The sequence below is a fragment of the Typopeltis vanoorti genome, chromosome 5 (genome assembly GCF_054136105.1).
Source record: "Typopeltis vanoorti isolate ZY-2024b chromosome 5, IOZ_Tvanoo_1.0, whole genome shotgun sequence".
In the NCBI taxonomy this organism is placed as follows: Eukaryota; Metazoa; Arthropoda; class Arachnida; order Uropygi; family Thelyphonidae; genus Typopeltis; species Typopeltis vanoorti.
In genome coordinates, this window is record NC_143553.1 from 118,161,054 (window position 1) to 118,187,196 (window position 26,143).

Sequence of the window (26,143 nt, forward strand, 5' to 3'; positions counted from 1 at the left end):
TTCCTAAAACTACGGTCCATGGCATTATTCACAAGAGATTGAAACTTCATGCTTATAAACTTCAGTTTGTTCTTCACATGACTGTTGAGGCAACATTTCGTGTGCATGGATTTGTGAATCGTATGGTGCTGCATCATGCATGATTGCATTGTTGAGCTATTTTTCATCCTGTGGAGACAATTACGAGTGTGGCATACCTGGATGTGCTACAGAACTATGTTTTGCCAGATTAAGAATGTGGAGGGCCTCAGTTTTCAATAGGATCAGGTCTTGTCACTTTACTCAACAACCAATTCCCAGGAAAAGGGATAGAGAGGGGGGGGTTTCTATTGCTTGGCCATCACACAGTCCCAATTTGACTCCAGTGGATTTCTTCTTTTAGGGACTACGTAAAAGACATTCCGTATTAAGAAAAAACCCAGTTTCTTTCCCACCTGTGCCCATAGAATAACAGCGACCATAGAAGCAATTCTTATGGATATGCTTAACTGAGTGTGATCTTAGGTGGAATTCGGGTTTGTTGTCTGTATGACTGTAAATGGTGCACACATTGAGTTACATTAACAGGTAATCAAACTTGTGACATTGTACTTTGATAATATATCCTACATATATTTCTGATTCAAAATACCATAAAATAAATTTCATTGAAAACCCTGGAGTTCTTTTTTTTTTTTTTTTTTTGGACATCCTGTATACATTTAGAATGTAAATTATAATTATATATTAAATAAAAATATATCTGAAAATAATTAATTATAAATATGAATTTACTGCTAGAGGGTGAAGAGTTTAACATTCTGCAATGTATGGTCAAAGAAAAAAAAAAAGATTTTAAGTTTCATATTAATTATAAGCATTTTTTGTTATCACTTTAGCATAAATTTTAGCCCGTTGGTTGTGATTGAGTGTGGTGTGTTTGCATTTGGAAGTTTTTGAGTTTGAAATACTTTTCCAAGAACTTGCTTGAGATATTATACTTTTTCTTTCTGTTGATTATGGTGGTCGTCATATCACTGTTTACTAATCATGTCACCCAGCTTGCCACCATTTAAAGATAAGATTACATTTTGCAAAGTATTAGACAAGATTTTTTGTATGCTACACCTCCAGTATATACACTTCCTGTCATTTAAAATGTGCCAGGTAAGAGATGGGGAAGTAAGGGGGGGGGTGTCGTGTTTGCATGAAATGTAGACAGTAAGAAGAGCTGGGAAATTTCATTAACAGTATCTCAGGTTTCAGTAGGGGCTGTAGCAGTGTTACAGAAATGAGGGTTTGCCAAGAAAGAGTTATGTGTAGCATGATTGAAGGGAGGATTAGAATATGGATGAGATGATATTGATGTTTAGTATGAAAGATCTGAAAGGTGTTGAGAGATTTGAGTGTAATGTTGGCAACTGTGCAGCCAAAAACTGTGAGAGGAAAGGTAGTGAGTGCATTGTGCTGATATAATAATGTAAAATTGAGGAGAAGAGTAACAATAATTAAAGACATGATATCAAAAATGCGTCGAAAGTGAGGGCTGGAATATGTTAATTCTTGGGTTCAATATGAGGAATAGAGGAGAGCTGTATGCAAGAGATGGACGGCATTTGAACCTGGAAGGACATAGATATGTGGAAAGATTATTGATGTTTTCTGGGTAAGTAAGAATGTTAGGGCAGGAAAGCTAGAGTTTCTAGGGTGGATGGCAGCATGGGTAGAATCTTTTGGGATGGTCACTTAGGAGTGGGAGAAAGTAAAATATATTTTATTTTTATTATTACGTGACACCTCCAGGGAGTCCAAAGACTCATTGAGGGAGAGCACCTGCTCTACAGCTCTCTGTCTCCACCAACTACAACAAATCGCAACTACACCAACGTCATCTACCGCCCATCACCCCTGCTAGTATTTTCACAGACAATCGCAGACATGTCTACAGCGGCATTTGAACCTGCAGCCTTTTGGCTGGAGAGCGGATACACTAACCACTTGGCCAACCAGGCCAGCGAGTATCAAGGGAATAATAATAGGTATACAAATGTGATGTATTGGTGTTTCTTCATGCAGATGCCTGGAATATCAGGAATAAAGAAAATGAATTGGTGGCATTGTTGTAGCCTCAGCCTATCTAAAGATTACTGGAATCAGTGAAACGTGATTAGAGAATGGGCAATAACCAATGTGCCAATAGCTTGATATGAAGGCCAAACAGGATGGTTGAGTGTTACTTATAAGTGACAAATTGTGTCCTTTCAGAGTGGAGAATTTAAAAGGAAACAGTGCTAATAGTTTTGAAAGTGTGTGGTTTGAGGTGGAGGTGGACAGCATGAGATATTTAGTGGGATGTTGCTATTGGAAAGGGAGTTCAAAGGATGTTGAGCAGGAAATATTTAGGCAGATCAGTTTAGTGAGTGCAAAGCAAGTGGCCATTATGGAAGATTTTAATTTATAGCAGTATAAATTGGACAGAGGAAACAGCATGCAGTAGTAAGGGAATAGAATTTCAGGAATTCTTGAGGGCAAATGTCTGAGGCAGCATCTAGTAAAGGGACCATAAGGATGAAGAGATAGTATGCAAAATTGGACAGATGAGGGTAATATGTTCCATGAAGGTCAGCATGGATTTGTTAAGGGATTCTTGTTTTAGTAATTTGCTTGCCTTTTATAATAAAGCAATGAGCAGTTGACAGGGAGAAAGGCATGGACTGTTTTTGAATTTTTCAAGTGCATTTGACAGAGTTCCACATGATAAGTTGATATTTAAGTTGAAATACATGGGGTAAGCTTCTGTAGCTCAGTCAGTATAGATGAAGCCCTTTGGTCGGAAAGACCTGAGCTCGATTCCTGCCAGTGACATGAGGAATTTTCTGGTCTCTTTTGATGAAAGGCAAGTTAGCTGGTCTCATATGGAGGTAGGGGTTTTTTCATCCAGGAACTCAGGTTTTCATCCCCCAGAACAGGCAAACGGCCCTGTGAACACAAATGCAGGCAAATGCAGCTATTCTGCATTTTACAGACATAGGACACACCGGGAGGCATAGGGCTAACCACCTTATCTTCGAGTTACAGTTGTGGTTGAAAAGTCCAAGAATACTTGGAAAGGTCATGGGTGCTTAATTGCTTGTTAGGATCACTGATAGGATCGGACATGGGGATAGATATCATAGAGTTATTTACGGCCTAGTAGTATCAAGGAAAAGGAAGGTCACAGGAATCAATACCGGGACCTTTGCTTTTTTAACATTATCAATGATATTGTCATTGAGTTGCAGAGAAATATTTGGTTATTTGCATATAATGTGAAGCTTGGAAGGGTTATTAGTAATGTGCTGATATTGTAGGCATTCAGTAGAATTGCTGGACAGATGGGCAAATGAAGTCACGATAAAAGTTTAATGGTGTGAAACAGCACTAGGAAATTATTAAAAATACTTATTTAATGCTTCCACTATTTCATCTCAGTTACAGAGACATAGTCAGGAAGTACAAAATGAGACTAGTAACACACACTCACACACACACACACACACAAAAACTGCATAAAACTAACTTAAACATATAGACGAAAGACTAGAGAAATGTTGGAAGCGCTGAATACTATATTCAATTGTATTCAATTGTTTCTTAGTGCTGTTTCACTCCATTAAACTTTTATCGTGATATTGGTGGATAAATGGTGACATGATTGTGACATTTTAGCTGTCGAGAGGTATTTACAGGATGGACACTGGAGAGATTTTTCATATAGTAGAACAAGGGGAAGGAAACTTACTACAAGCAGCAATATTGGAAGTTGCAAAAGGAGATAGTGAGTAGACAGGTGAGAAGTGGCTTTTTTTTGCATGTAGAGTGGTTGGATCATGGAATTCAATGATTGAGAGCAGAGCCGGCGCTAGGGTCTTTGTCGCCTGCATGCAGTGTCTATCTAAGCGCCCCTGTAACGATCCAGGCACGTGTGGTTCTTTTACGATAATAAAAATTTAAATTATTTGAAATTTCTTAAATAAATAAATGTAACGAACCGGGGTTGTTGACTAGGCAGGATAATCGTTAAAAACCTGAATATTCAAAATATTCTCAAAAGTTAAAGCAAATTTTGATAAAGCTACTTCACTTTAATCATTGAATATAATGATACAGGGATTATAGCCTTCTCACCAACCCGAATCGCTAACAAAATTAGAATGAATTTTAATTAAAGTTAAAATTTATTTGAACTTAGGTTTAAAAAATTCTTGCATTTTACAAGTTATTAATTCTTAGTAACTTGTAAAAAAATTTTAATAATTTTTATAAGTGGAACTATCTTTTAGGAAAATAAAAGAAACTCAAGATAGATGAGAAAATAAGAAAAGAATTCAGAAATAATTAGAACATTTAATTATTTCTTCACTCAGTTCTTTTGCCGTTTTAGAACTTCTTTAAAATTTGTATCTGATTGATACTCTTGTAAGATTTTTAAGTTTTCGATAGATTCTAATGCAAGTGTAATGTTCATATTTTTGTCTTGAAGCATTTTACTCACAGGGTTTATTCTGTTAAGTAAATCATGCCCAGTTATAAGAGAGCAAATAAATTTGTAGTCCTTTATTTTAGCACATAATATTTGTGCTTCCTGCTGAGTTTCTTTATTAAAATTTTCATTATTTAAAATTTCAAAAAGTGCATCGTAAATTTTTCTTGACTGATATCGTAGAGGGCGGATTGCATTAATTTTACTTTCCCATCGCGTTTCTGATGGCTGCTTCGGTGTTCATTTTTTTTACGAACTTTAAAAGGATTGCCCGTTTGTAAGAGAATGAAAAGAATTGTATATTTCTTGAATAATTGCAAAGAAACTAATTGTATCTGCATTCACTTTGGCTGCATCGTTAATGATTAAATTTAGAGTATGAGCAGCACATGGCACGTAAAAAGCTCGAGGATTTTTGTTCAAAAGCAAATTTTGGAGCCCATATTTTTCCCTTTCATATTTGCCCCATTGTCATACCCTTGAACTTGCATGTCTTCCATGGTAATGTTCCATTTTTCCAGTTGTTCCATTATTGTTGCACATAAACCACATCCTGTGGAATCTGATATATCTGCAAAACCTAAAAAGTTTTTCCTGATCTTGACAATTCCATTGTCACAGGAAACAAAGCGAATAATAATGGTCATTTGTTCTGTTTTACTTACATCAGGTGTGCAGTCTAAAATTAAGGATATAATATTTAGATTTTCGAATTGATAATAAAATTGTATCTATGATTGCATTACTTAAAGTTTCCAATATTTCATTTTGACTGTCTTTACTCAAATAGTGTACTCTATTGTTTTGTTGTAGGGTCCTTTCAACATGATTTTCCATAACAGGATCAAACTTTGCAAACAGTTCGACTAATTTTAAAAAATTGCCGTTATTCCTTTCATATAATTTATCAGATGATCCGCAAAAAGCTAAATCTTGGCTTCCAAGGAATTTTATTATTTCAATCAAGCATTCTAAAACACTCATCCAATGTTTCTTTTCCATTGAGTCTAGCAATCAATAGTAGTTTTGTTTTTTTAAATTTTTATCAACTTCCTTCCATTTTAAGAAATTTTTCATGTGAGTTAAACTAGTCTCATGTATATGCAAAGTAATACTTACATTTCTCCATTCGTTATAACCTTCTACAAGACTACTTGATTTGGTAGGTGCGAAAGGTTTGCAACAAAAGCAAAAAACAGAATTTAAAGTTTCGGAATAAATTAGCCATGTTCTTGGCACGAGCTCACCGTTTTCCATTTTTCTATTATAATACGTATCACCAAATTTATGACCATATGTATCTCTGGGCTATATTTTATATTTCTTTTGAACAGGCTCCATTTCATTAACACAACTCGTAATTTTTCATCAATATTTCCCCATTTACCTGGATCTTCTAAATTTATAGAGACTAACAATGTGTTAGTTTCGTGGTTAACTACAACTAAATCTTCTCCTAACTGTTTTTCACTTAAATTATGCATCTTGTTATCTTGTTCAATAGTTGCAATAGTGTTTTCATGCAAACTGGATGATGTGCACGGTTCTTCAACTCTGATTTCTAATGTATCGAGTTGGTTACAATCTGCATCAGAATATTTTAATATATTAACATTTATTAAGACCCCCAGTTTGTTTCTTAACATCTGCTTCTTTCGCAGAATGACGCTTACGATTTTGTGCACCGGATAACTTTTTTTTAATTTTTGATTCCATTTCTATTTTATACCCACAAGAAATTATTACACAACACGACACAGAGACGAAATAATAGTCTGCGCTGCGCTACTGTCAGTAGCCTACTGAGATGCATACCACATGACGGGTTAACTAGCAAGAAATGTTTTGTATGAAAATTCGTTTCTGCACATAAAAACCGTTTACCCTTTCACTTTAGATAGACTGCAGTAAACCAACTCTGCAGGCAAGCATTTAGCCTGCTCTCGCTGCAAAATTGTAAACAGCCGGTTTTTTTAAATATTTATTCAGTGTATCTGGCCTTATTTATTTTAATATTGATCATTCTAAGAATTTTTTGTTTTCATGATAAAAATTTTGTTTCTTAAAAATGAACTTATGAACGGTGGCGGCGGTGCCCGCATGCCCGCTTCTGCCGGCCCTGACTAAGAGGATGGTGATAGTTGGTGAACGTGTTTAAGATGGTATGATAGATTTTGTTGTCTAAGATGGGCCTCCTGCAATGAATCTGGAGAGTCCATGGAGGTTCAGAATAATAGTAGTAGTAATAATAATGCTAAAATAAGCAAAGGAAAGAATAAGAGAAACATAGGAAAAGAATGAGAGCATAATTCTGTATGTGCTGAAATAGATGTTTAGTCCATAAATGGAGTAGGCAAGGTCCTGTAACTTTTTTTGACAGCTATTTTGGGCAGCTATTCTGCATTCTTAGCCATCATTGACAGCTGGAATAAGAATATTGGTGATTTTCTTAGGCATCAGGAAAGAGAATGCGGCAGACAAATGCTGCCATCTTGTGGCCCTAATGCGCTATGTTATTGTCTGAAATAGTGCAAGTTCCGTGGTCAGTTTTTGGGGTTAAAATGCATGATTTAAAGGCAAAACTACTTACATGCACAAACGATCAACTAACTCAACAGCCATCTGAAAAACGGCTGTTTTTAAAACTTATTACATGACACCTCCAATGGCTCATTTTTTCTTCTAGCGATGTAGTGTTATTGAAGTAAATGCCATTTCTCCACTGCTACATAAGCACTTTATGATTATATATATATACACTGATTGGAAACAAATCAATGGACACCCCCATGTGCAAGGTGCATCTTGCCATTTATCAAGTCATGTGCTTGTAGCCAGTATAAATTGGAGGAATATTATGCTCCCAAGTCAATGCAACTGTGTCTGGTTGAAATGGTTGCAAGAAGGGAAACTGATGGAGTTTGAAAGTGGCATTGTAATAGGATACCCTGATGCATTCCTATCTGGTTGGCAAATTGTTAACAAATTGGTCCAGTCCCTGGTCAATAGTCAGTGATATCATACTGAGATGGAAGTGCACGGAGTCAACTGTAGGTGCTACCCGCAGTGGACAGCCCCACTCACCGAACGTGACTGTAGGGGTAGGGTGCTATGAAGGGTAATATGAAAAACCTTCCATTCATCGGCCAACATGAATCTGCAGAAAAACATTCAGAATAGAGGCCGACAACATGAATTTCCAACATGATAAGCCTGCAATATGCAAGCGTCACATTACTAAAAGAAACACGCAGCATCGTCTTCAGTGGTGCAAAGAGTGTGTACAGTGGATGTGGAAGCATGGAAAGCTGTGTTATGGAGAAACAAATCACACTATATCCTCTACCAAGAGATGGATGGGTGTGGCAGATGACTGGTGAATGTGTCTTATCAGTGCATAATCCCAACTATGAAATTTGGAGGTGGCGGTGTAATGGTATAGTCCCGTTTTTTCCTTGTTTGGCCTTGGACCTCTGTTTGTGGTGCCACGAACATTGAACTCTGAGGGGTATCTGAACATTCTGGACAATGCAATGCTTCTTACTTTGTGGCATTTCTATGGAGCTGACCATTGTCTCTTTCAGGAAGACAATGTACAGTGTCATAAGGCTGTTGCTTTAACTGTATGGTTTGTGGACATGATCACACTTGACTGGCTTCCAGAGCCTTGATCTCAATCCTATTGAACATGTGTGGGGTGAATGGGTGTATGTGTATAAGAAGTGAGGAAGAAGGTATGCTATGCTGTGAATATACACAAGCAAATCTGTAGGTAGTTTTCAGTATTGAGACCACACATTAATATAAAGAGTTTATTAAAAATAAACAATTAAAAAACCCAACGAGTTTTGTTCATAAAATTTACATCACCGGGGTAAGGTTTTTAAAAGTTTAACACAACAAAAGCTTATTGATATTAATTACGCATATTATATGTTTTTTTATAACTTCACAACTGTCAAATAATTGAGAAACCAGAATACAATTGATATATCCATTATTGTATTCATGTTGGGACATTGCTACTTGCATTCAGATGCTTACTGCATTTTAAATAAATTTTCAACTGGCAAAGTTCTATTTATGTTGAATCGTTTTCATTGTCTTGGTTTTGCATTTAATTTAATGAGGTCATTCAGAAGTGTAGAATAAGGCTTTGACTATAATATTAGTTTTCTTTCTTATCATAGGTGGTATGGATCAAAACTGATGCAGATAACCCATCTGCTGTGTATTTTATTTCAACTGGTGCTACTTTACTGGTACGAGATCAGCGTTATGAGATTAATCATGACAAGGACACTGGAAAATATATATTACAGGTATAGTCAGTTTGTTTTTAAAATGTTTATTTTTATTTTTTTTTACAGACTGTATCCAGACATACCAAACACTAAATTAGAAACTTCTATTTAATGCCATGTTGGACCACTTTTACCCAAATTACAGCACATACAGTTTGGCATAGATTCCACATGGTGTTGGACTGCATCTACGTTTACAACATATCGGGTGTTTGACAGAAGAGGACTTTGCTCCTCAATCTGTTTTTCTAACATACTCTGTAAAAAATGTATATATTTATAATTTGGTTGTTATATTTCTTATATTTTGTACATATACTGTTAATATCTCTTTATTGTTTATCTTTATTGATCTACCTTAAGTATTCCTTCTCATGCCTAGGATCTCCAGATATTTATTTGTTTGATGACTGCGCCCCCGACGAAGTTCCCCTATAGGCAAAAGAAAGCTTTCATACCCTAGTAGATCAAGAATTATCTATATCTTATCTTCGATAAGGTTTTTGCAGTCATGGCAAAATATTCGCTACCTATCTTAAATCACTTCTAGCCTTCGGGTTCCCGTTTGCAAGTCCGAATTGTGTTTTTTGGGATCAGTGCATTGCAAAAGATTGGATCTGAACACTTTAAATGATAATAACAAACAAGTTTAATTACTGGTCTAATAATTATACACATTACATGAAAATACAAGTTTGATTCACAGAAGTCTATTTCTTAGCCTTGAATGATCACTTAAATTTTATTCCTAGTATATTCTCGCACACTCACTTAATTAAATCTTCAATAAGCCTATTTTATATCACAACTGTTAGGAAATTTCACATACATCATAGATTTCCTAGGTGCTCATACCAATTGTAACTTAGCTTCATTAAGGCACCATACGCATATGTACATATATATCTCTCAGAACCTTATTTTTTTCTTAAACACTTAGTTAAAACCCTGGTAATTACATTGTATAATTTATGTCATCAAGTTCTAAACATTCTTATAATATGATAGCAGGTAAATACTTCAACAACAAGAATTATTACAAGCACACATCTAGTTATCAAAAGAAATTCAATAGCCCAACTTCTTCTGTGGGAAATTAACTGCGCTCACGTTTCATTCATCAATAATTACACACATTTATGAGCAATGCTCACACATTAAAAACTACCTTCTTAAGTTAGATAACTTAGCAGTTCGATAGGGAATTTTCATTTAATTCACAGACATTTAATGAAAAGATGGATTCACGTGGGTCTCCTCCTATCTTGCATGTGTCTTCCTTCCTTATTCCTTTTCCGGTGCTTAAGGGGTCTCTCCTCCATTCTGTGTTTTGGAATCTTCCTCTTGGAGTCACAGGGCACCAATGAGTAGTCTTGACAGCTAGCGGGATACAGGGTAGGCTTTCCGGTGTCTTGAACTGCTCTGTGAAGAATTGCGTGGGTCAGGGCGTGCACTTACTCAACAGAGTGGCAGAGCTTCGGGACCAATACAGCAAGATTTCTCCTTGACTAATCACCTCCGGTATGGCTGCAACTTGAGTGGCTCTTGGTGGACGGATCTCTGTCTTCCCCTCCGGAACTAACGGCACCTCTTGATCTCGATCTCTTGTGGATGGATCACACCAGATAAAAAAGGAAGCCCCTTTTCATCTCGGATCCAAACCTTTTAACCACCAGTGCCCCTGCACTTTGGATTAAGTTTTTGGGACCCCTAATGTCCCCGTACCAGTCTTGCGCATAGTTATGAGAACCCTGGATAATAACATGTGACTTAATGGTTCTCGAATTTTCACTGACAAAATCTTACTTTCCCTCTTTACCCCCTTAATCCTGCCTATGGGACTTTCCTTTTGACTAACGGCATGCCCTTTCAATACTGACCTTGAACTTCACCTGCGATGGAATTTGTAAACAATTTTCAAAAGGCATGCCAAAACTTTGCTGTTTTTCTTGGTTTCATTACCTCCACATCTCTTCTTGAACAATGAGCGAGTTAATTCCCTTTGGGCTTATTTTGTTCTTTACACAGATAACTTTACATATAAAAACAGATACGTTTGTACAAGGAAATTTTGGTGTATTTCCACTATAAAAGGTCGATGTTTTAGATCATTTATATTTTGGGAACATAGAAATTTTACAACTCTATGCATTTTCAATGGGGTTCAGGTCCAGGCTTTGTGGTTGCCAGTGAAGATGGTGAAGTTTCTGTCATTCTTGCTGAACCACTGCTGAACAATTTTTGCATGATGGACAGTAGCATTGTCATCCATGAAACAATTGTACCTGCCAGATAATGTCAACATTACAGGATGGACTTGATCAGCAACAATATTCAGATTTTCCTTGGAGGACACTGGACCTTCTAGCAATGTCAGAGGACCAGTTCAGTACCAACAGAATATTCCCCATCTTCAGAACCTTCTTGGGTTTGTTGCTTCATTGGACTTCTGCCAAACTCTCTGTGCTGTCGGTACAGAACAAGGTGTATCATAACTTGTTGGGCCACATAAGTTTTTTCTAGTCACCCAGTGTTCAGTCACAGTGTTCCTGATGCCACTCTAGACAAACTTTCCAGTTCTTCACAGAAATTAATGGTTTCTGTATAGGCATGTGACTGCCAATACCAATATCAATTCCTAATGCATAACTCAGTGAGATAAGGAGCAGGAACAGCCTACTTTAAATGTGTCGGTCAGTTTCTGTGCACAGGAAGTTCTTGAAAGTTTTTTGACTTGGTTATACTATAAAGTAAAGATGCCAAGAAATTATATTCTTGGTTTAATCCTTTATCCAAGTGTAAGCAAATAAAGTTTGCACATGAAATGACTTCATGACTGAGCTATTTGTATATAAGGGCTAATGACTTCACATCACTTGCATTAGTATTCCATGATGCAAGGTACATATTCTTACAGACATGTTCTGTAATGTATCGATTATGGGAAAGGCCACTACCAAGACTGGTTTCGACCTTTATTGAGGCCTCGTCAGTGGGAGCCAGACCCACAAGTCTAATACCAAGATTGAAGTAATGCAGAAGTCATATTTCCATATACAAGTAATCAAAACGTGTCACACTTTTTGACACACAGGATAAGAGAGGAGGGGATGTGCTGCTAATGATATCAGATGACTTGAATTCAGTTACTGTTGAGAACTATGATTGTAATACTAGTAACAGTATTTTATGTGAATTTGAAGCCATTGAGTGTGAGGTGGAATCTAACAAAATCAATTACATAATGGGGTGTTGTTGTAGATCTGGTGGATCAGTTGCTAGTGATGAAGAAATGCATCACCAAATAGAGACAATGGGCACAAAAAGAGTAATCATAATAGGCGACTAATTATCCAAATATTGATTGGGTAGCCCTAAAATCTTATGAGAAGAATAAAACCGAATTTATTCAGCCTGTTGCAGGAAAACTTTCTCAAGCAGCATGTAACAGAAGGAACTCGAGGGCAAAGAGTGTTAGATTTGATTATAGTGTCAGAGAGCATTTTAGTTAAAGATATAACTATTCTGTTTCTGGTTGGTGTATTATTTTTTTTAATTCTTTTTTTTTGTTATTTATATTTGATAATTTTTTTGTTGATTTTTTTTCCTCAAGATTTTTGAACTGCAGCTAACTTATTTTAATTTTTGCACACCACGTTTTTTAAATTAATTAATTAGAAATTTTATTGACTGGCTATTTTCTTACTTTTGCTATGATAACGCTTTTTTAAATTGCTCTATTATTTGTATTTTAATTGTATTCTGTTGCCCATTTGTATTATATTGAAGATGCTTTCGATCAATAAAATAGTTTTCATACAAGTTTTTCTTTCTCAAATTTTTATACAGTGAATGCCGATTTCTTGGTCAGACTTATTGATTGATTATTCATGCTGGTATTTTCAGGATATTAAATTGTAGATGATATGCTAATTAAAATAATTTAATTAATACTGCCAATAATTTGCCAGAGTCAAACAAATATGGCATCATCAGGGAACAACGCATAGATTTTTTTGCACAGACATTATCTTGTATGAGTGAGATTGAAGTAGAATGAATATAGGTAGAACTAAAGTCATAAATGGTGCCACCTAATTTGTCAGCTTGATTGAGTAATCTTGGCCATTGGACTGATACTTTGAGGATGAGCATATCCCAGATTTGGGACATTTTTATGCATCCAAATTTTAGGTTTAGGTAGTTCTTTAAGGTAGATTTCAGGAATAGTTTCTCGTGTTTGTGAGGAAGATCATCCTACTTCGCTGTAAGGTGATTTTTGTTAAGCATATCTTCCAGTGGGTGTCCAAAGTATGGTCCACAGGTTCTGAGTGCCCTAGTGTTGGTGCTGGATGTAGTCCTTATGCTTGGAGATTCATTCTGATGTTGGTTGTCCTATCTGTTTGACCATAATAGGACAGCTGTACTTGCAATAAATCATATTCTTGTTTAATCCTTTATTCAAGTGTAAGCAGATAGAATTTGCATGCGAAATATCTATATCATATCTTCACAACTAGACTACTGGTATATAGAGACGATGACTTTGCATCCCATAGCAAAGCACATTCTTTCAGATGTGCATAATGCTGTGCATTATGGGAGAGTCACTACCCAGACTAATTTCAGCCTTTATTGCAGTCTCATCAGTGGGAGCTAGACCCAAGACATCCCATAATGCATGGCATTATGCATATCCAAAAGGAAATTTGTTTTGCATTATGGGATACTAAGTATATGAGCAGTCTAGTTATGAGGATACTTTGTTTTCTTACACTTGGATGAAGGAATAAACAGGAATATAATTTCTTAACAAGTATAATTTACTTCATAACCAAGCGAAAAAACTTTTTATCGCTTTTACAACTGTTGAGTACTTGGTATATACTAGGAAGGTCTAGGAACTGTACTTTGTCTTTGGATGATGAACGTTTATTTTTCACTTGGTTAGACTATAATAAATTTAGTTTAATCCTTTATCCAAGTGTGAGCAAACAAAGTTTGCACCTGAAAATATCTTCAGGACTAGGGTAAGGTTGTACAACACTTGGCAACTCGTAGCAAAGGTGTTCAATTATGAGGATCAAAGTGGATCAAAGGTGGATCAAGTCTAGTTATGAGGATACTTTGCATGCGAATTTTGTTTTCTTACACTTGGATGAAGGAATAAACAGGAATATAATTTCTTAACAAGTATAATTTACTTCATAACCAAGCGAAAAAACTTTTTATCGCTTTTACAACTGTTGAGTACTTGGTATATACTAGGAAGGTCTAGGAACTGTACTTTGTCTTTGGATGATGAACGTTTATTTTTCACTTGGTTAGACTATAATAAATTTAGTTTAATCCTTTATCCAAGTGTGAGCAAACAAAGTTTGCACCTGAAAATATCTTCAGGACTAGGGTAAGGTTGTACAACACTTGGCAACTCGTAGCAAAGGTGGATCAAGATAACATCACTCCTATCTCAGTATCTCACATAATGCAAAACACATCTCCTTGCAGATATGTGTTTTGCATTATAGGAGATACTGAGTCCACCTTTGCTACAAGTTGCCCGGTGTTGTTACCACCTTACCCCAGTCCTTAAGATATTTTCAGGCGCAGTTTGTTTGCTCACACTTGGATAAAGGATTAAACTAAATTTATTATAGTCTAACCAAGTGAAAAATAAACCTTCAACATCTTTCTCTAAATCCAGAGTAATTTAATAAAAAGGTGGCACACCATTTGGCAACTCCTATAGGTAAAGATGACCTCACCATTGCCTGGTGAGGTCATCTTTACCTATAGGAGTTCTGCCTTCTGCCTGGTATCTCCACCTCAGGGCCTAGCTCCCACTGAAGAGACCTCAATAAAGTTTGAAACTAGTCTGGGTAGTGGCCCTTCGCTTAATACATAACATTATACATATCTGCAAGGAGATGTGTTTTGCATTATGGGAGATACTGAGATAGGAGTGATGTTAGCTTGGTCCACCTTTGCTACGAGTTACCTGGTGTTGTACTACCTTACTCCAGTCCTGAAGATATTTTCAGGTGCAAATTTTTTTTGCTCACACTTAGATAAAGGATTAAACTAAATTTATTATAGTCTTTGGATGTTCATCAGGAATGCCAATTTTTTTTGTGTTATATTGGTTACAAGATCTCTCTCTCACACACACACACGATGGCCATAATTAAAGAGGTGTTCAGAGCCCTGTAGCAAAAAATCTATTAGACAAAATTCTACCAAACTTGGTGTAAATACACTCTGGAACATGGGGTTTTTGATTACAAAATAAAAAACCAAAACTAACAAATTCTGCCACCATTCGACAATTGCTGCAAATTGCATGGTATTTGCATAATCTCACTGCTTCTACTGATGAGTTGGTGGATATTATTATTATTCAGGCCTCCATGGAGTCAAAAGACTCATCGTGGGAGGTCCTTTCTAAGAAACACAAGTCTATCAAGACTCATTGAGGGAGGTCCCTCCTAGGAAACACAAAGTCTATCATACCACTCCTTAAACGCATTTACCGTTCTCGCTCTCACCACTCCATCAGGCAATGCATTCCATGGTTCAACCACCCTCCATGCAAAGAAACCACTCCTCACCCTCTTTCTCACAGTTTCCTTTCATAACTTCTAGGGATGGCCCCTTGTCATGACTCCTTCCCGCTGTTCAACCAAGCAAAAGAACTCCCCAGTGTCAACCCTGTAACTACTACTCAACAGTTTAAAAGTCTCACCACCAAACTCTGCAGTCCACACTCCTTCAGCCGATCCTCATAACTAACAATGTACAGTCCTGACACCATCTTTGTTATCTGCCTTTGTACCCTTTCCACAGTTAATTTATCTCCTTCGAATCCTGGGGACCAGATCTGAGAACAATAGTCTAAGTGTGGTCTGATCAGAGTCTTATACAACAGAATGATAACCATTTTATCTCTGCAGGTCAGTGTCCTTCTCATTATTGCAATAATCCTCTGTGTTACCTTCACTACCTTTTGCAATATGACCCCTAAATTTCAGGTTTCAATCAATCATCAACCCCAGATCTCTTGTCTCCACTACTTCCTCCAGTTTTACTCCTCCCAGAGAGACAAACAGATTCATGTCATTCTGATAAGACTGAAGTTCTATGGATCTCATCTTAGGTGAGATCCATATCCAGAACATGCATTACTAGTCAAGCTTTACTAACAACAGCAGTGCAGTAACACTAATGCCACACTTCAAGAATTCCAGCATTTCAAGGATAGGAGACAAGATCCAGTGACAGTAACAAATCTTAGAAAAAGGATTTTATGATTTAAAAATAGCAGTGAGGCTAGGACAAGGATGCAAATGGATTATTCCTCAAGTTGACAAAGTTGCAACTGCCATTGTGGAACATGGAATGAATTAATGCCAAGGATCCAGCAGTGCTTGGGCAATATCAAGGCAACTGGACATGCCTTACTCAACTAAGTGGAAAATTCTGCATCTAGTGCTGAAGTTTTTCTCTTACAATATCTCACATACTCAAGCTTTGTTTCATGGTGATGCAGAAACTCAAACTACAGTTGAGTTCCTGTATCACCATGAATTCACCATGAGCATGAATCATTCATTGCCATGGAAAATCTTGTTGAGTGACAAGGCACATTTTTTATCTGAACAGTAGCACTAATTCACACAACTGCGAATAACCCTCATCAGACTCCTTTACACTCACCAAAAGTCACAGTGTGGCATGGTGTGGTTTCACTGCATTCTTTACTCTTGGTCCATAGTTTTTTGAAGAACTTCGCCTGACAGGACCAGTGACTTGTGTCATCTCTGCCATTAGGTATCAAGAGATACTCCACAACTGCAGCAGTGCCTTGATTCTACCATATTCATGCAGGATGGAGCACCATCTCACATTGGACTTCCGGCACACCGAATGTTATGAAAACACTTCACAGAACACAGTTATTAGTCATGCATTTCCCACAGCATGGCCACCATGTTTGCTGGATCTCAACCCCTTGTAACTTTTGGTTGTGGGGCCATCTGAAACACGGGGTGTATGAAGGACATGTTGCTGATTTAGCAACCTTGAAAGACAGAATAATGCAACGTGAGGTTTCGACCTTTATTGAGGTCTCATCAGTGGGAACCGGATCCCACTGATGAGACTTAAATAAAGGTCGAAACCAGTCTGGGTAGTGACCCTTCTCATAATGCAACATTATACGTGTCTGCAAGCGATGTGAAGTTATTATTTAGTGTATGATGATACATCGGCTGTGAGGGCCCTTTTTACAGGGAAATATGGCACCATCTCAATCCCTACCCCCTAATTTTATCTGGGCTCGGAACCGGCATAGCTGTCGAATCAGATCTTTGGCTGGGTCTTAAGTATTCTTGACTGCAATCCATGTGTGTGTGTTCAAGAGGTCGGTTTGCCTGCTTTCAGGATGAAAAACCCCATATAAACTAGAGGGGAAAACCCTGCTGTCCACATCCAAGACCAGTAACTTGGCTATGGCTGAGCGAGATCCTTGAGCTCCTCATTTCATCAACGAGAATCGAACCTAGGACACTCCTTCCTCAGGCATATGGTTGCAAAGTGCATAGCCACTTGGCTAACCGCACGGCTGATATAAAGTCATTAGCTTCTTTATATGAGGTGCCCTAGTCCTGAAAATAGTTCAGGTGCAAACTTGTTTGCTTACACTTGGATGAATGATTAAACCAAGTATATAATTTCTTGGTATCTTTAATTTATAGTATAACCAAGTGGAAAAACTTCCAACAGTCCTTAGAGCATCTCTGAAAGGAGGACATATTGAACCACATTCGTAAGTTATACGAACATGAAAATTGATTTGTTATGTTTCTTCTAGCCATTACTGTTTAATTAATCCCAAACCACATGTTTATACTGCCAAATGGCCTCTGGTGGCAGAATCTTCTGTGAATAAAAACCCCATGTTCCAGAATGTACTTACACCAAGTTTGGTTGAATTTCATCCAATATATTTTTTGCTACACGGTTCTGAACACCTCTTTAATTATGGTCACCCTGTGTGTGTTTTTTTTTTTTTTTTGTCAGCTTTTTAGATTGGATATATGGGACAGTGATGAATTTAGTATAGTCTGTTGTTGGGAGGGAAAGGGATCTGCTCTTCCTCGATACTTTCCTGAAATGTAATAAAGTTCAGTAAGAGAGCATCAGAAGTCAATACTGACCTATCAGTATATCTGGAGTGGTGGTAAATTTTAGAAAATTTAGTAAGAACGTGCATGCAGAAATGAATTGACAGACAGGCTATTTTTAGAAAAGAACAGCATAGATTTACTAAAGGGAGGTTGTTTGTTTTTTTTTTAACAATTTTGCTTATATTTTATAATGTTACTGTTAGATTCTGCTATGGCATTTTATTGGATATTGCGTGAACGTCTGTTGCATAAATTGGAGAATGTGGAATTGGAATTCTGACTGATAGATGGTATCAGAAAGTGGTATATGGTGGGTGTGAATCTACCAGATTTAAGGTAACCAGTGGTGTATAACTGGGATCAGTTCTTGGACCATTATTGTTCAATCTATACATTAATGTTACTGGGAAGGACTTGACAGATGAAGTTCAGTTGTTTGTTGAGGGTGCAAACATAGGCAGGGCAAACAGGGATACTATACTACAGCAATTACAGAATGATTTGAATAACCAAGAACAGTGGGCAAATGATGTTTGTCAATTCAGTGTTAGTAAGTGTAAAGTTCTGCAATTTGGCATGATGAAATTTCCAGTGGCATATTATATTGGTGGGATTATGTTACAAGAAATTGATGAGACCCACGGATCTTGGAGTTATGGTTGATAGGAAACTGAAGTTCAAAGGTTACATTGCAAAAGTTACAAATACAGTTCAGAAGATAACTGAAATGTTGAAATGAACATTGACACTTCTGAAAGAGTATTATAGGTTATCAACTGAGAAAATTTTTCATTACATGGAAGGTGGATAGAGGAAGAGAACATCTGTGGAAGTTAACTTTGTGAGCAGTTAAGAAAATGGAAGTGGAATCCAGTGGAAGCACTGGATTCACTCACTGCACTCAAAGGAATTAAACTCTGAATGAGTTTAAGAGAAGGTATGACATCTAGCACAAGTGATCTGTGGCTTTCCTCGATGAGTCATTGACTCTCTAGAGGTCTCTGATAATATATTAAGTAGTCATGTAGGTAATAATATTAAATTGGATTGTGGGATTAGATGATATATCAGCATGGATTTTTATGAAATCTGTGGAGTGACTAGAGCGCTCTTAATTCCACATGTAGTGAGCTGTAAAGCATTAATACCAGTCAGTGACCTTATAGTTAATAATCATGCTCTAGTAAACCAAATGTTTCTTTTAAAGCAACTTTTGGACTATGAGGTAAGCAGGATAGTAGTCTGATGCTGATCACTGAAATTCATGTATTACCTAAAATGAGAATGAGAATTTTGTAATAGGTAAGATCCTAAAAGAGTTGAAGGAGGAAAACAAAATAGTGTCACAGTGCAAGAATGATACATACCTTAACTACGACTTGTGATATACAGACTAGTCCATATATTAGCTGTGGTGGTTAAAATCTTAGTTTTGGTTATGACTAGAGTACAAGACTAATTTGATAGGTGTGCGATTATCTTTTAAGGACCTGCATGGATTTGTAAAGGAATTATTACTTTGGCAACTTACTTGTCTTGGTGATGAAGTCAAAACTGTTACCAGATATTGGAGATCCCTATATGGTATTTTTTGAATTTTGAAAGCATTTAACAGATTGCTGCATGACAAGTTTGCTTACAAGTTTGAGGAAGAATGATGACTCCAAAGACTCATCAAGGTAGGACTCGCCCTGTTTAGTCTCTTGTACCTAAATCTGTCATCTTTCTCTCTCTCACCTTGAACACATTCACTGAAGGCATGCATCTTCTGATTGTAGCTCATTTACCTCTGTTTTCCAGAACATTCCCCCCCATGATTGTATTCCCTAAAACTTTAACAAATTCCTTTTCTGTTGACTCCTACCCATATGCCTCACCAATTTGCTATAGGTTGTGAAACCTCTAGTGTGTTCAACTGATATAAATAAATAATAAAAATAAAACAAAAATAAAAGGCTGGTAGCTAGAAATAAATAAGGGTGCTTTCTTAATGTGATAAGTTCAAGAAGTTTTGTATTGTGGGGTGCTGAAGTTTGAATGCCATTAGTTTATTGATAAAATTGTTTGGAAGTAGATGAGATTTAGATCTGTAGGTGATGTTCAGTAGAGACCTAAAGCTCAGGATGTACATTACAAGAGTTATGAAGACTATGTTACTGTTGTGATTAGAAGACATTGAGCAAGAAGGTGGAAATGGAGACAAGAATATTGGACCTAGAATATTGTGCACAAACCTATCCTCTGGTTGTCAGATAATGAGAAACTTTTGAGAGGATCCAGTATTGAGTAAATAAGTGAATCTCTCTCTTCATAATAGAGAGAGAGGGGGGGGGGGGAGATTGGGTAAAATGCAAATAGCAGAGCTTAGTGGAGGAATGGAAAGAAGACAGGTGATATGATATAAATATTTAAGATGGTGAAGGATTTGCTAGACTGATCAAGGATTATTTAATAGAGTGGAGGAAAGTAGGGATAAGAATAAAATCCTAAACGGTCTCCTAAGAATGTGGTCATCGGGGGGGGGGGGAACTTCTTAAATACTGGTTGATGGATGAGTAGAATACACTGTCAGAAAGGAAAGTGTGAATGAATGTAAGGCATAGTATGATGGTTGTTACTGATTTGCTTATGCCTTCCATGATGAGGCTGACTCCATACAGTCCACATGCAATATTATTAAGAAATAGGAAATATAAAAGATCTGTCCTTAATTCGTAGCCAAATAAAAATAGTAAAAACTGTAAAATTTTCTATGAAACTTTTGGGTATTATTATTATTATTACAGGCAACTCCAAGGAGTCCATAGACTCATTGAGGGAGGCCCTAACATCATGTCAACTATTTGACATTCACACAGTATTCATCATACTTTGCCTTGAACTCATTTACTGTCATGGCTCCCATCAGAGACTGGCATCTTATTCCACTCATTCACCACTCTCCAAGTAAAAAACCTAGCTCTAACACCCTTGCTAACCACACTTTTGCCCAGCTTCCATGTATGACCTCTAGTTCTCTCACCACCAGTCAATTTTCAAAAATATCTTCTGAATTAATCTTACAGAAACCCTTCAGTAATTTGAATGTCTCAATCATATCACCCATTTTCTGCCTATTAACCAATTTTTGCAACCCACAAATCTTCAACCTGTTCTCATAAGGTTCATTCCATAGACCTGCTATCATCTTGGTCACTCTGGATCCTCTCCACCTCCTCCCCATCCAGAAGAAACCCTGGCGCCCATATCTGGGCACAGTAGTCTAGATGGGGTCTTATCAAAGCTCGATACAGCAGAACAATAACCTGTTTGTCTCTGCTTGTTGAAGTATTTTTCAGCAACCAAGTGATTTGATGAGCTGATTTAGACACTTTTGTGATGTGCCCCCTAAACTTCAACTCCCTATCCACCAACATTCCCAAATCCCTGACTTCATCAATCACCTGGAGTACAGTTGCACCAATGTGATATACGGCTGCTAATCTTTTCACTCCAAAATGCATAACCTTACATTTTGCCACATTAAATTGACATCCATTCTCCTTAGCCCAGTCCTCCAAACTATCCAAATCATCCTGTGCACTCACTATTGCTCTACCTAACTTTGCATCATCAGCAAACAAATGAACATTTCCTCTCAGATCCTTTCCTATATCGTTAATGAACAAATTGAACAGTAGTAGTCCAAGAACAGAACCCTGCGGCACACCACTAGTCACAGGCCGTCTTTTGGACTCTACTCCTGAATAAACCACTCTCTGATATCTCTCCATCAACCACCCTCCTATCCATCTCACCAACCCTATATCCATCCCCATATGCTGCAGTTTACTGATTAGAATTCCATCCTGTCAAAGGCCTTAGCAAGGTCCAGTAGAATCACTGTAAACCCATTACCCTTATCCAGTTCAGCCATCACTATGTTATAAAACGTGAGCAAGTTACTGAGCATGATATACCCTTCACAAACCTATGCTGTCCCCCATACAGTATCCCATTTTCATCTATCCAATCCTGTATTTTCCTCTTGACTATTTTCTCCAAGACCTTGACAATGATTCCTGATATGCTGATTGGTTGGTAATTTACAACAGCAGTCTTGGATCCTCCTTTATGCAGTGGAACTATTTTCCCCTCATTCCACACCTTCTGGACTAAACCAGATCCGAGACTCAGATTAAACAACATGGTCAAGGGCACTGACAGTTCTTTAGCTGCTTCACGTACGACACGAGCTGGTATACCATCCAATCCCACAGATGTATTGACATAGAGGTTTTGTAATAGACTATTCACCTCCACTTCATTCACAACAATTCCCATATAAGCTGTTGGCTCTTTCATTCCTGCAATGTCACCACCTGGATGATATACTCTTGCAAAGTGCTCGCTCAGTAATTCCACTATATCAACTGATTCGGTTACCTCCCTACCTTCGGCATTCTTTAAAATCATACTGCCGTATACATTTTTTCTTTTACATGCAACATATCGAAAAAACTGTTTGGGATTCTCCTTAGCCTGCATGGCTAATGTTCTTTCATAATCTGCTTTTGCTTTTCTTACCACACTCGTTACCCTTCTGGCCTACATTTTATACTATTCGTGTGCCTGCAGGTCACCTTTCCCCTTAAATTTCCTCCACAGCTGTTTTTTTTTTTTGCAGCTCAAGCTTAATAGTGTTATTCATCCATTTAACCCCTACTTGTTTTACTATTCGGACCCTAGGTATACAATCAGCCATCACCTCCTGTAAATGTTCCTTGACCACTTCCCATGCTCTGTTGACATCCAGCCCTTGCAGTTCATTCCATGGCACTGAACCAATCAAACTTCTAAGCTTGTCATACTTACCAACCCGATAATTCCACATGTACCCTGTCTTAATTGCAAATTCCACACCTTTAGCCACCTCCCAAGTCAAGACCCTATGATCACTCTGCAATTGGTATCTTATGATATTATTATTGTAATATTGTATTTATCAAAAAAAAAAAAGAACAAATAGGCTTCATTTTGGTGATGTAAAATGAACAGGAATAAAGGATATAAAAGACCCATCTTTAATTTTCTATGACATGGGATTGCTTTAGTATTGAATGAGTGTTTTTTCATCCAAAGTTTCCACCTGGCCTCTGAGGAGAACCACTAGTTCAAAACAGCTGTCATGATAGCTGTTTTGATGAAACCTTAATAAAAGGCAAATATCTGAGACACCTAGGCATCACTCATGTTTTTTAAGTAGTGCAAGCTAAAGCAACTATGTTGGTACATGCACAGCTGCCACCTGATATCTCTTCACAGTGCACTGTGAAACCTATAGAACAGGTTTCTTTTCCTCCTCCTTCATCCCTGCTACTACTGTGTTGTTCTTCCTCCACTGATGTGTTTCCTAAGGATACAATATATAATTCTTTAAATCAAATTGTAAACTACTCAAACATGGTACTAATGTACCATGTAATAAATAATAGAAGAAATTTAAATGCTCAGGAATTACTACTAAAAATATTTCATCCAGAAGTTTCCAACCTACAGATTGCTAATAATTTCTTCTGAATCTTATTAAGAGGTTGATTTACCAACCTCTCATGGAAGGCGGGGGGGGGGGGGAGACCCGATGCCAAGGAAAGCTTATGAGAGTACACTCCTTGGCATTGGAATTGCTTTAGCTTGCACTACTTAAAAGACATTAGTGCTGTCTAGGTGTCTATATATTTGCCTTTTATTAGTACTTTTGATTAAGGTTTCACGGGCATGACAGCTGTTTTGAACTGTTGGTTCTCTTAAGAGACCAGGTGGAAACTTTAAAAGGGCAAAACCCTCATTCAATACCAAAGCAATCCCATGTCATAGAGAAATAAGGATAGATCTTTTATATCCTTTATTCCCGTTCATTTTACATCCCCAAAATGAAGCCTATTTGCTCTTCTTTTGATAAATACAATATTACAGTAATAATATTGTATTAATAATAATGATAATAATACTTTGTATGTATCATTGAAAGATATTGTAATCTTTACAAGCAGTTTTATTGATTTAATATATTAACAAAAGATATTCATGAATGGAAAAATAAATAAAATTAGTTTTGTTTAAATGACAATGTTTTTCATAGAGCTGTTTTATTATTATGATGATATTTTATATTGGTTATCTTTTTTTTAGCCTTAACAAATTTTCCTATCTCTAAGTTTTCTTTTTCTTATAATATTTCCATTTATTTATATTCATATTTCGTTTTCTTCATTTTACATAATTTTGTATTACTCTTCTTACATATTTTTCTTAGATATCTAAAATACAAGAAATTGATGCTGGTCGTTATCAGTGCCAAGTTATTACAGGACCAGCCAGCAAATTGAGTGCAGATGTGGATGTTCACGTGAGACGTAAGTAATTGTGTGTAGTTCTCATTTTGAGTTTTCTAATAAAGTTGTTTCTTGCAGAGTTATCAATTATAATTATTCGTCCATGTTATTTAATAATTTAGTTTACTATTACATAAAAAAAAATTACTCCATTATTTGTTTTGTTAAAAATTAACAAAGGGAAGAATGTCACATTTTCAAAATTAAGTTTCATGTATATTATATGCAATAATATAGGATTCAGAAAGCCAGACAAAAATATTTTCTCAAAAATTTTTTTGAGAAAAAAAGGTTTCTCAGATATACATTATCCTGTTGTACATAAATATATTATAAGATACTGTATGAGAAGATAAATAATTATCTCTTTTAATCAGAATGTGATGTGCTTTGGGGAAAAAAGTCAAATCCTCCCCAAAGTGCAAATCTTAGAGATTCTGAAAGTGTGGAATTTAGTATTAGGTGAGATAAGAAAAAGCCAAATGATACTACAACACCTATTTCCAGTATTAAGAAAACATGGCAGGGAATAAATGAGTTAATAAACAATAGAAGAAATAGAAATGCTCAGGAATTACTACTAAAAATATTTCATCCAAAAGATTCCAACCTACAGTTTGCTAATAACTTCATCTGAATTTTATTAATACTATTGCAAAATTAAAACAAAACCCATCCCTGATATTTCTCATCTGAGCAAGATTGGAAGCATAATAGTCATCTTATTTATAAACAGATTCTCAGATATTATTACTAGATCCAGTGTTCATGTAGTGGAATTCCTTCCATCATGCACTTCTTAGGTAGTTATCCATCAGTAATTTATTAATTTATAAATTAATAAATTCTCTTCCCTGCAGTGTATGTTCCCATAGTTGAAATTACCCATAATGATAATCTTCTTTCTATCCATAAAATTTATCGGCATATGAGGTTCAGAGTCCTATTCAAATACTCCTTTTCTGTAGCTAGAACCCAATTGAATATTTTGTCTCTTAACTTGGATTATTTCCTGCATTATTACTCATACTCTCCCCACCATTGAAGATGGTAGGGATAGTATGAGTAATATTATCTGGCTAGATTTAATTCCTCTGCAACCATTAATAGCATTCCCTAATCTTCTTATTTTGTTTGGTTTTTTCCTGAATAAACTGAACCCATCACATTCTGTTCCTCCAATAATATCTTCTGTTAGCTATTAGAACATCTTGCTAATACCTATAATGTTTTGTTTTCCACATTTACAATGCTAAGAAATTATTATCTTTATTTCTTATGCTTCTGGCGTTTGTGTATACACGTCACCTAACTATCTGGCTGAGTTGAAACTGGAACCAAATCTCCATTCCCACACTAGTGTCCAAAAGCTAAGGATGAATACATTTTTACCTGTTAATGAAAACATTTTCATGACCACAGCCAAATGTGGACATAAATTTATCATCAGCATATTAATAAATTATATTACCCAAAAAATGTGTTTTTAAATTTTATACAAATGAAACTGCAATATGTTTTTAGCAAAAGTTGCAAACTTCCTAAGGATGTAGTTAAGGAATTAATGTACAGTGCTTACAGAAAACTATGAGGAGAGACATTTCAGTATGGAATATGTCCACCCCGAACTGCGATGCAGTTCTCACAACATTGAACCATGCTTAGCACCAGGTCATCCTTCTCATACAGCACCACAGAACAATCGAACATGACAATGAAGAACTTTGTTGCAATATCGTTTACCAGTCATAGTCCCTTTTTCCAGCACTTGTAGCTCAG

The 26,143-nt window shown here is 36.6% G+C and overlaps 1 protein-coding gene across 1 annotated transcript in view; it reads left to right on the plus strand.

Annotated features, from left to right (window-relative positions):
- The window catches only part of Lac (septate junction protein lachesin), a 122,412-nt gene that overhangs the window by 74,231 nt on the left and 22,038 nt on the right, over nucleotides 1–26,143 (plus strand). The window contains exons 3-4 of the mRNA XM_090392681.1: nucleotides 8,692–8,823; nucleotides 24,286–24,385. Of these exons, the coding sequence (XP_090248807.1) occupies nucleotides 8,692–8,823; nucleotides 24,286–24,385 (232 nt within the window). The remainder of the gene's footprint in view (nucleotides 1–8,691; nucleotides 8,824–24,285; nucleotides 24,386–26,143) is intronic.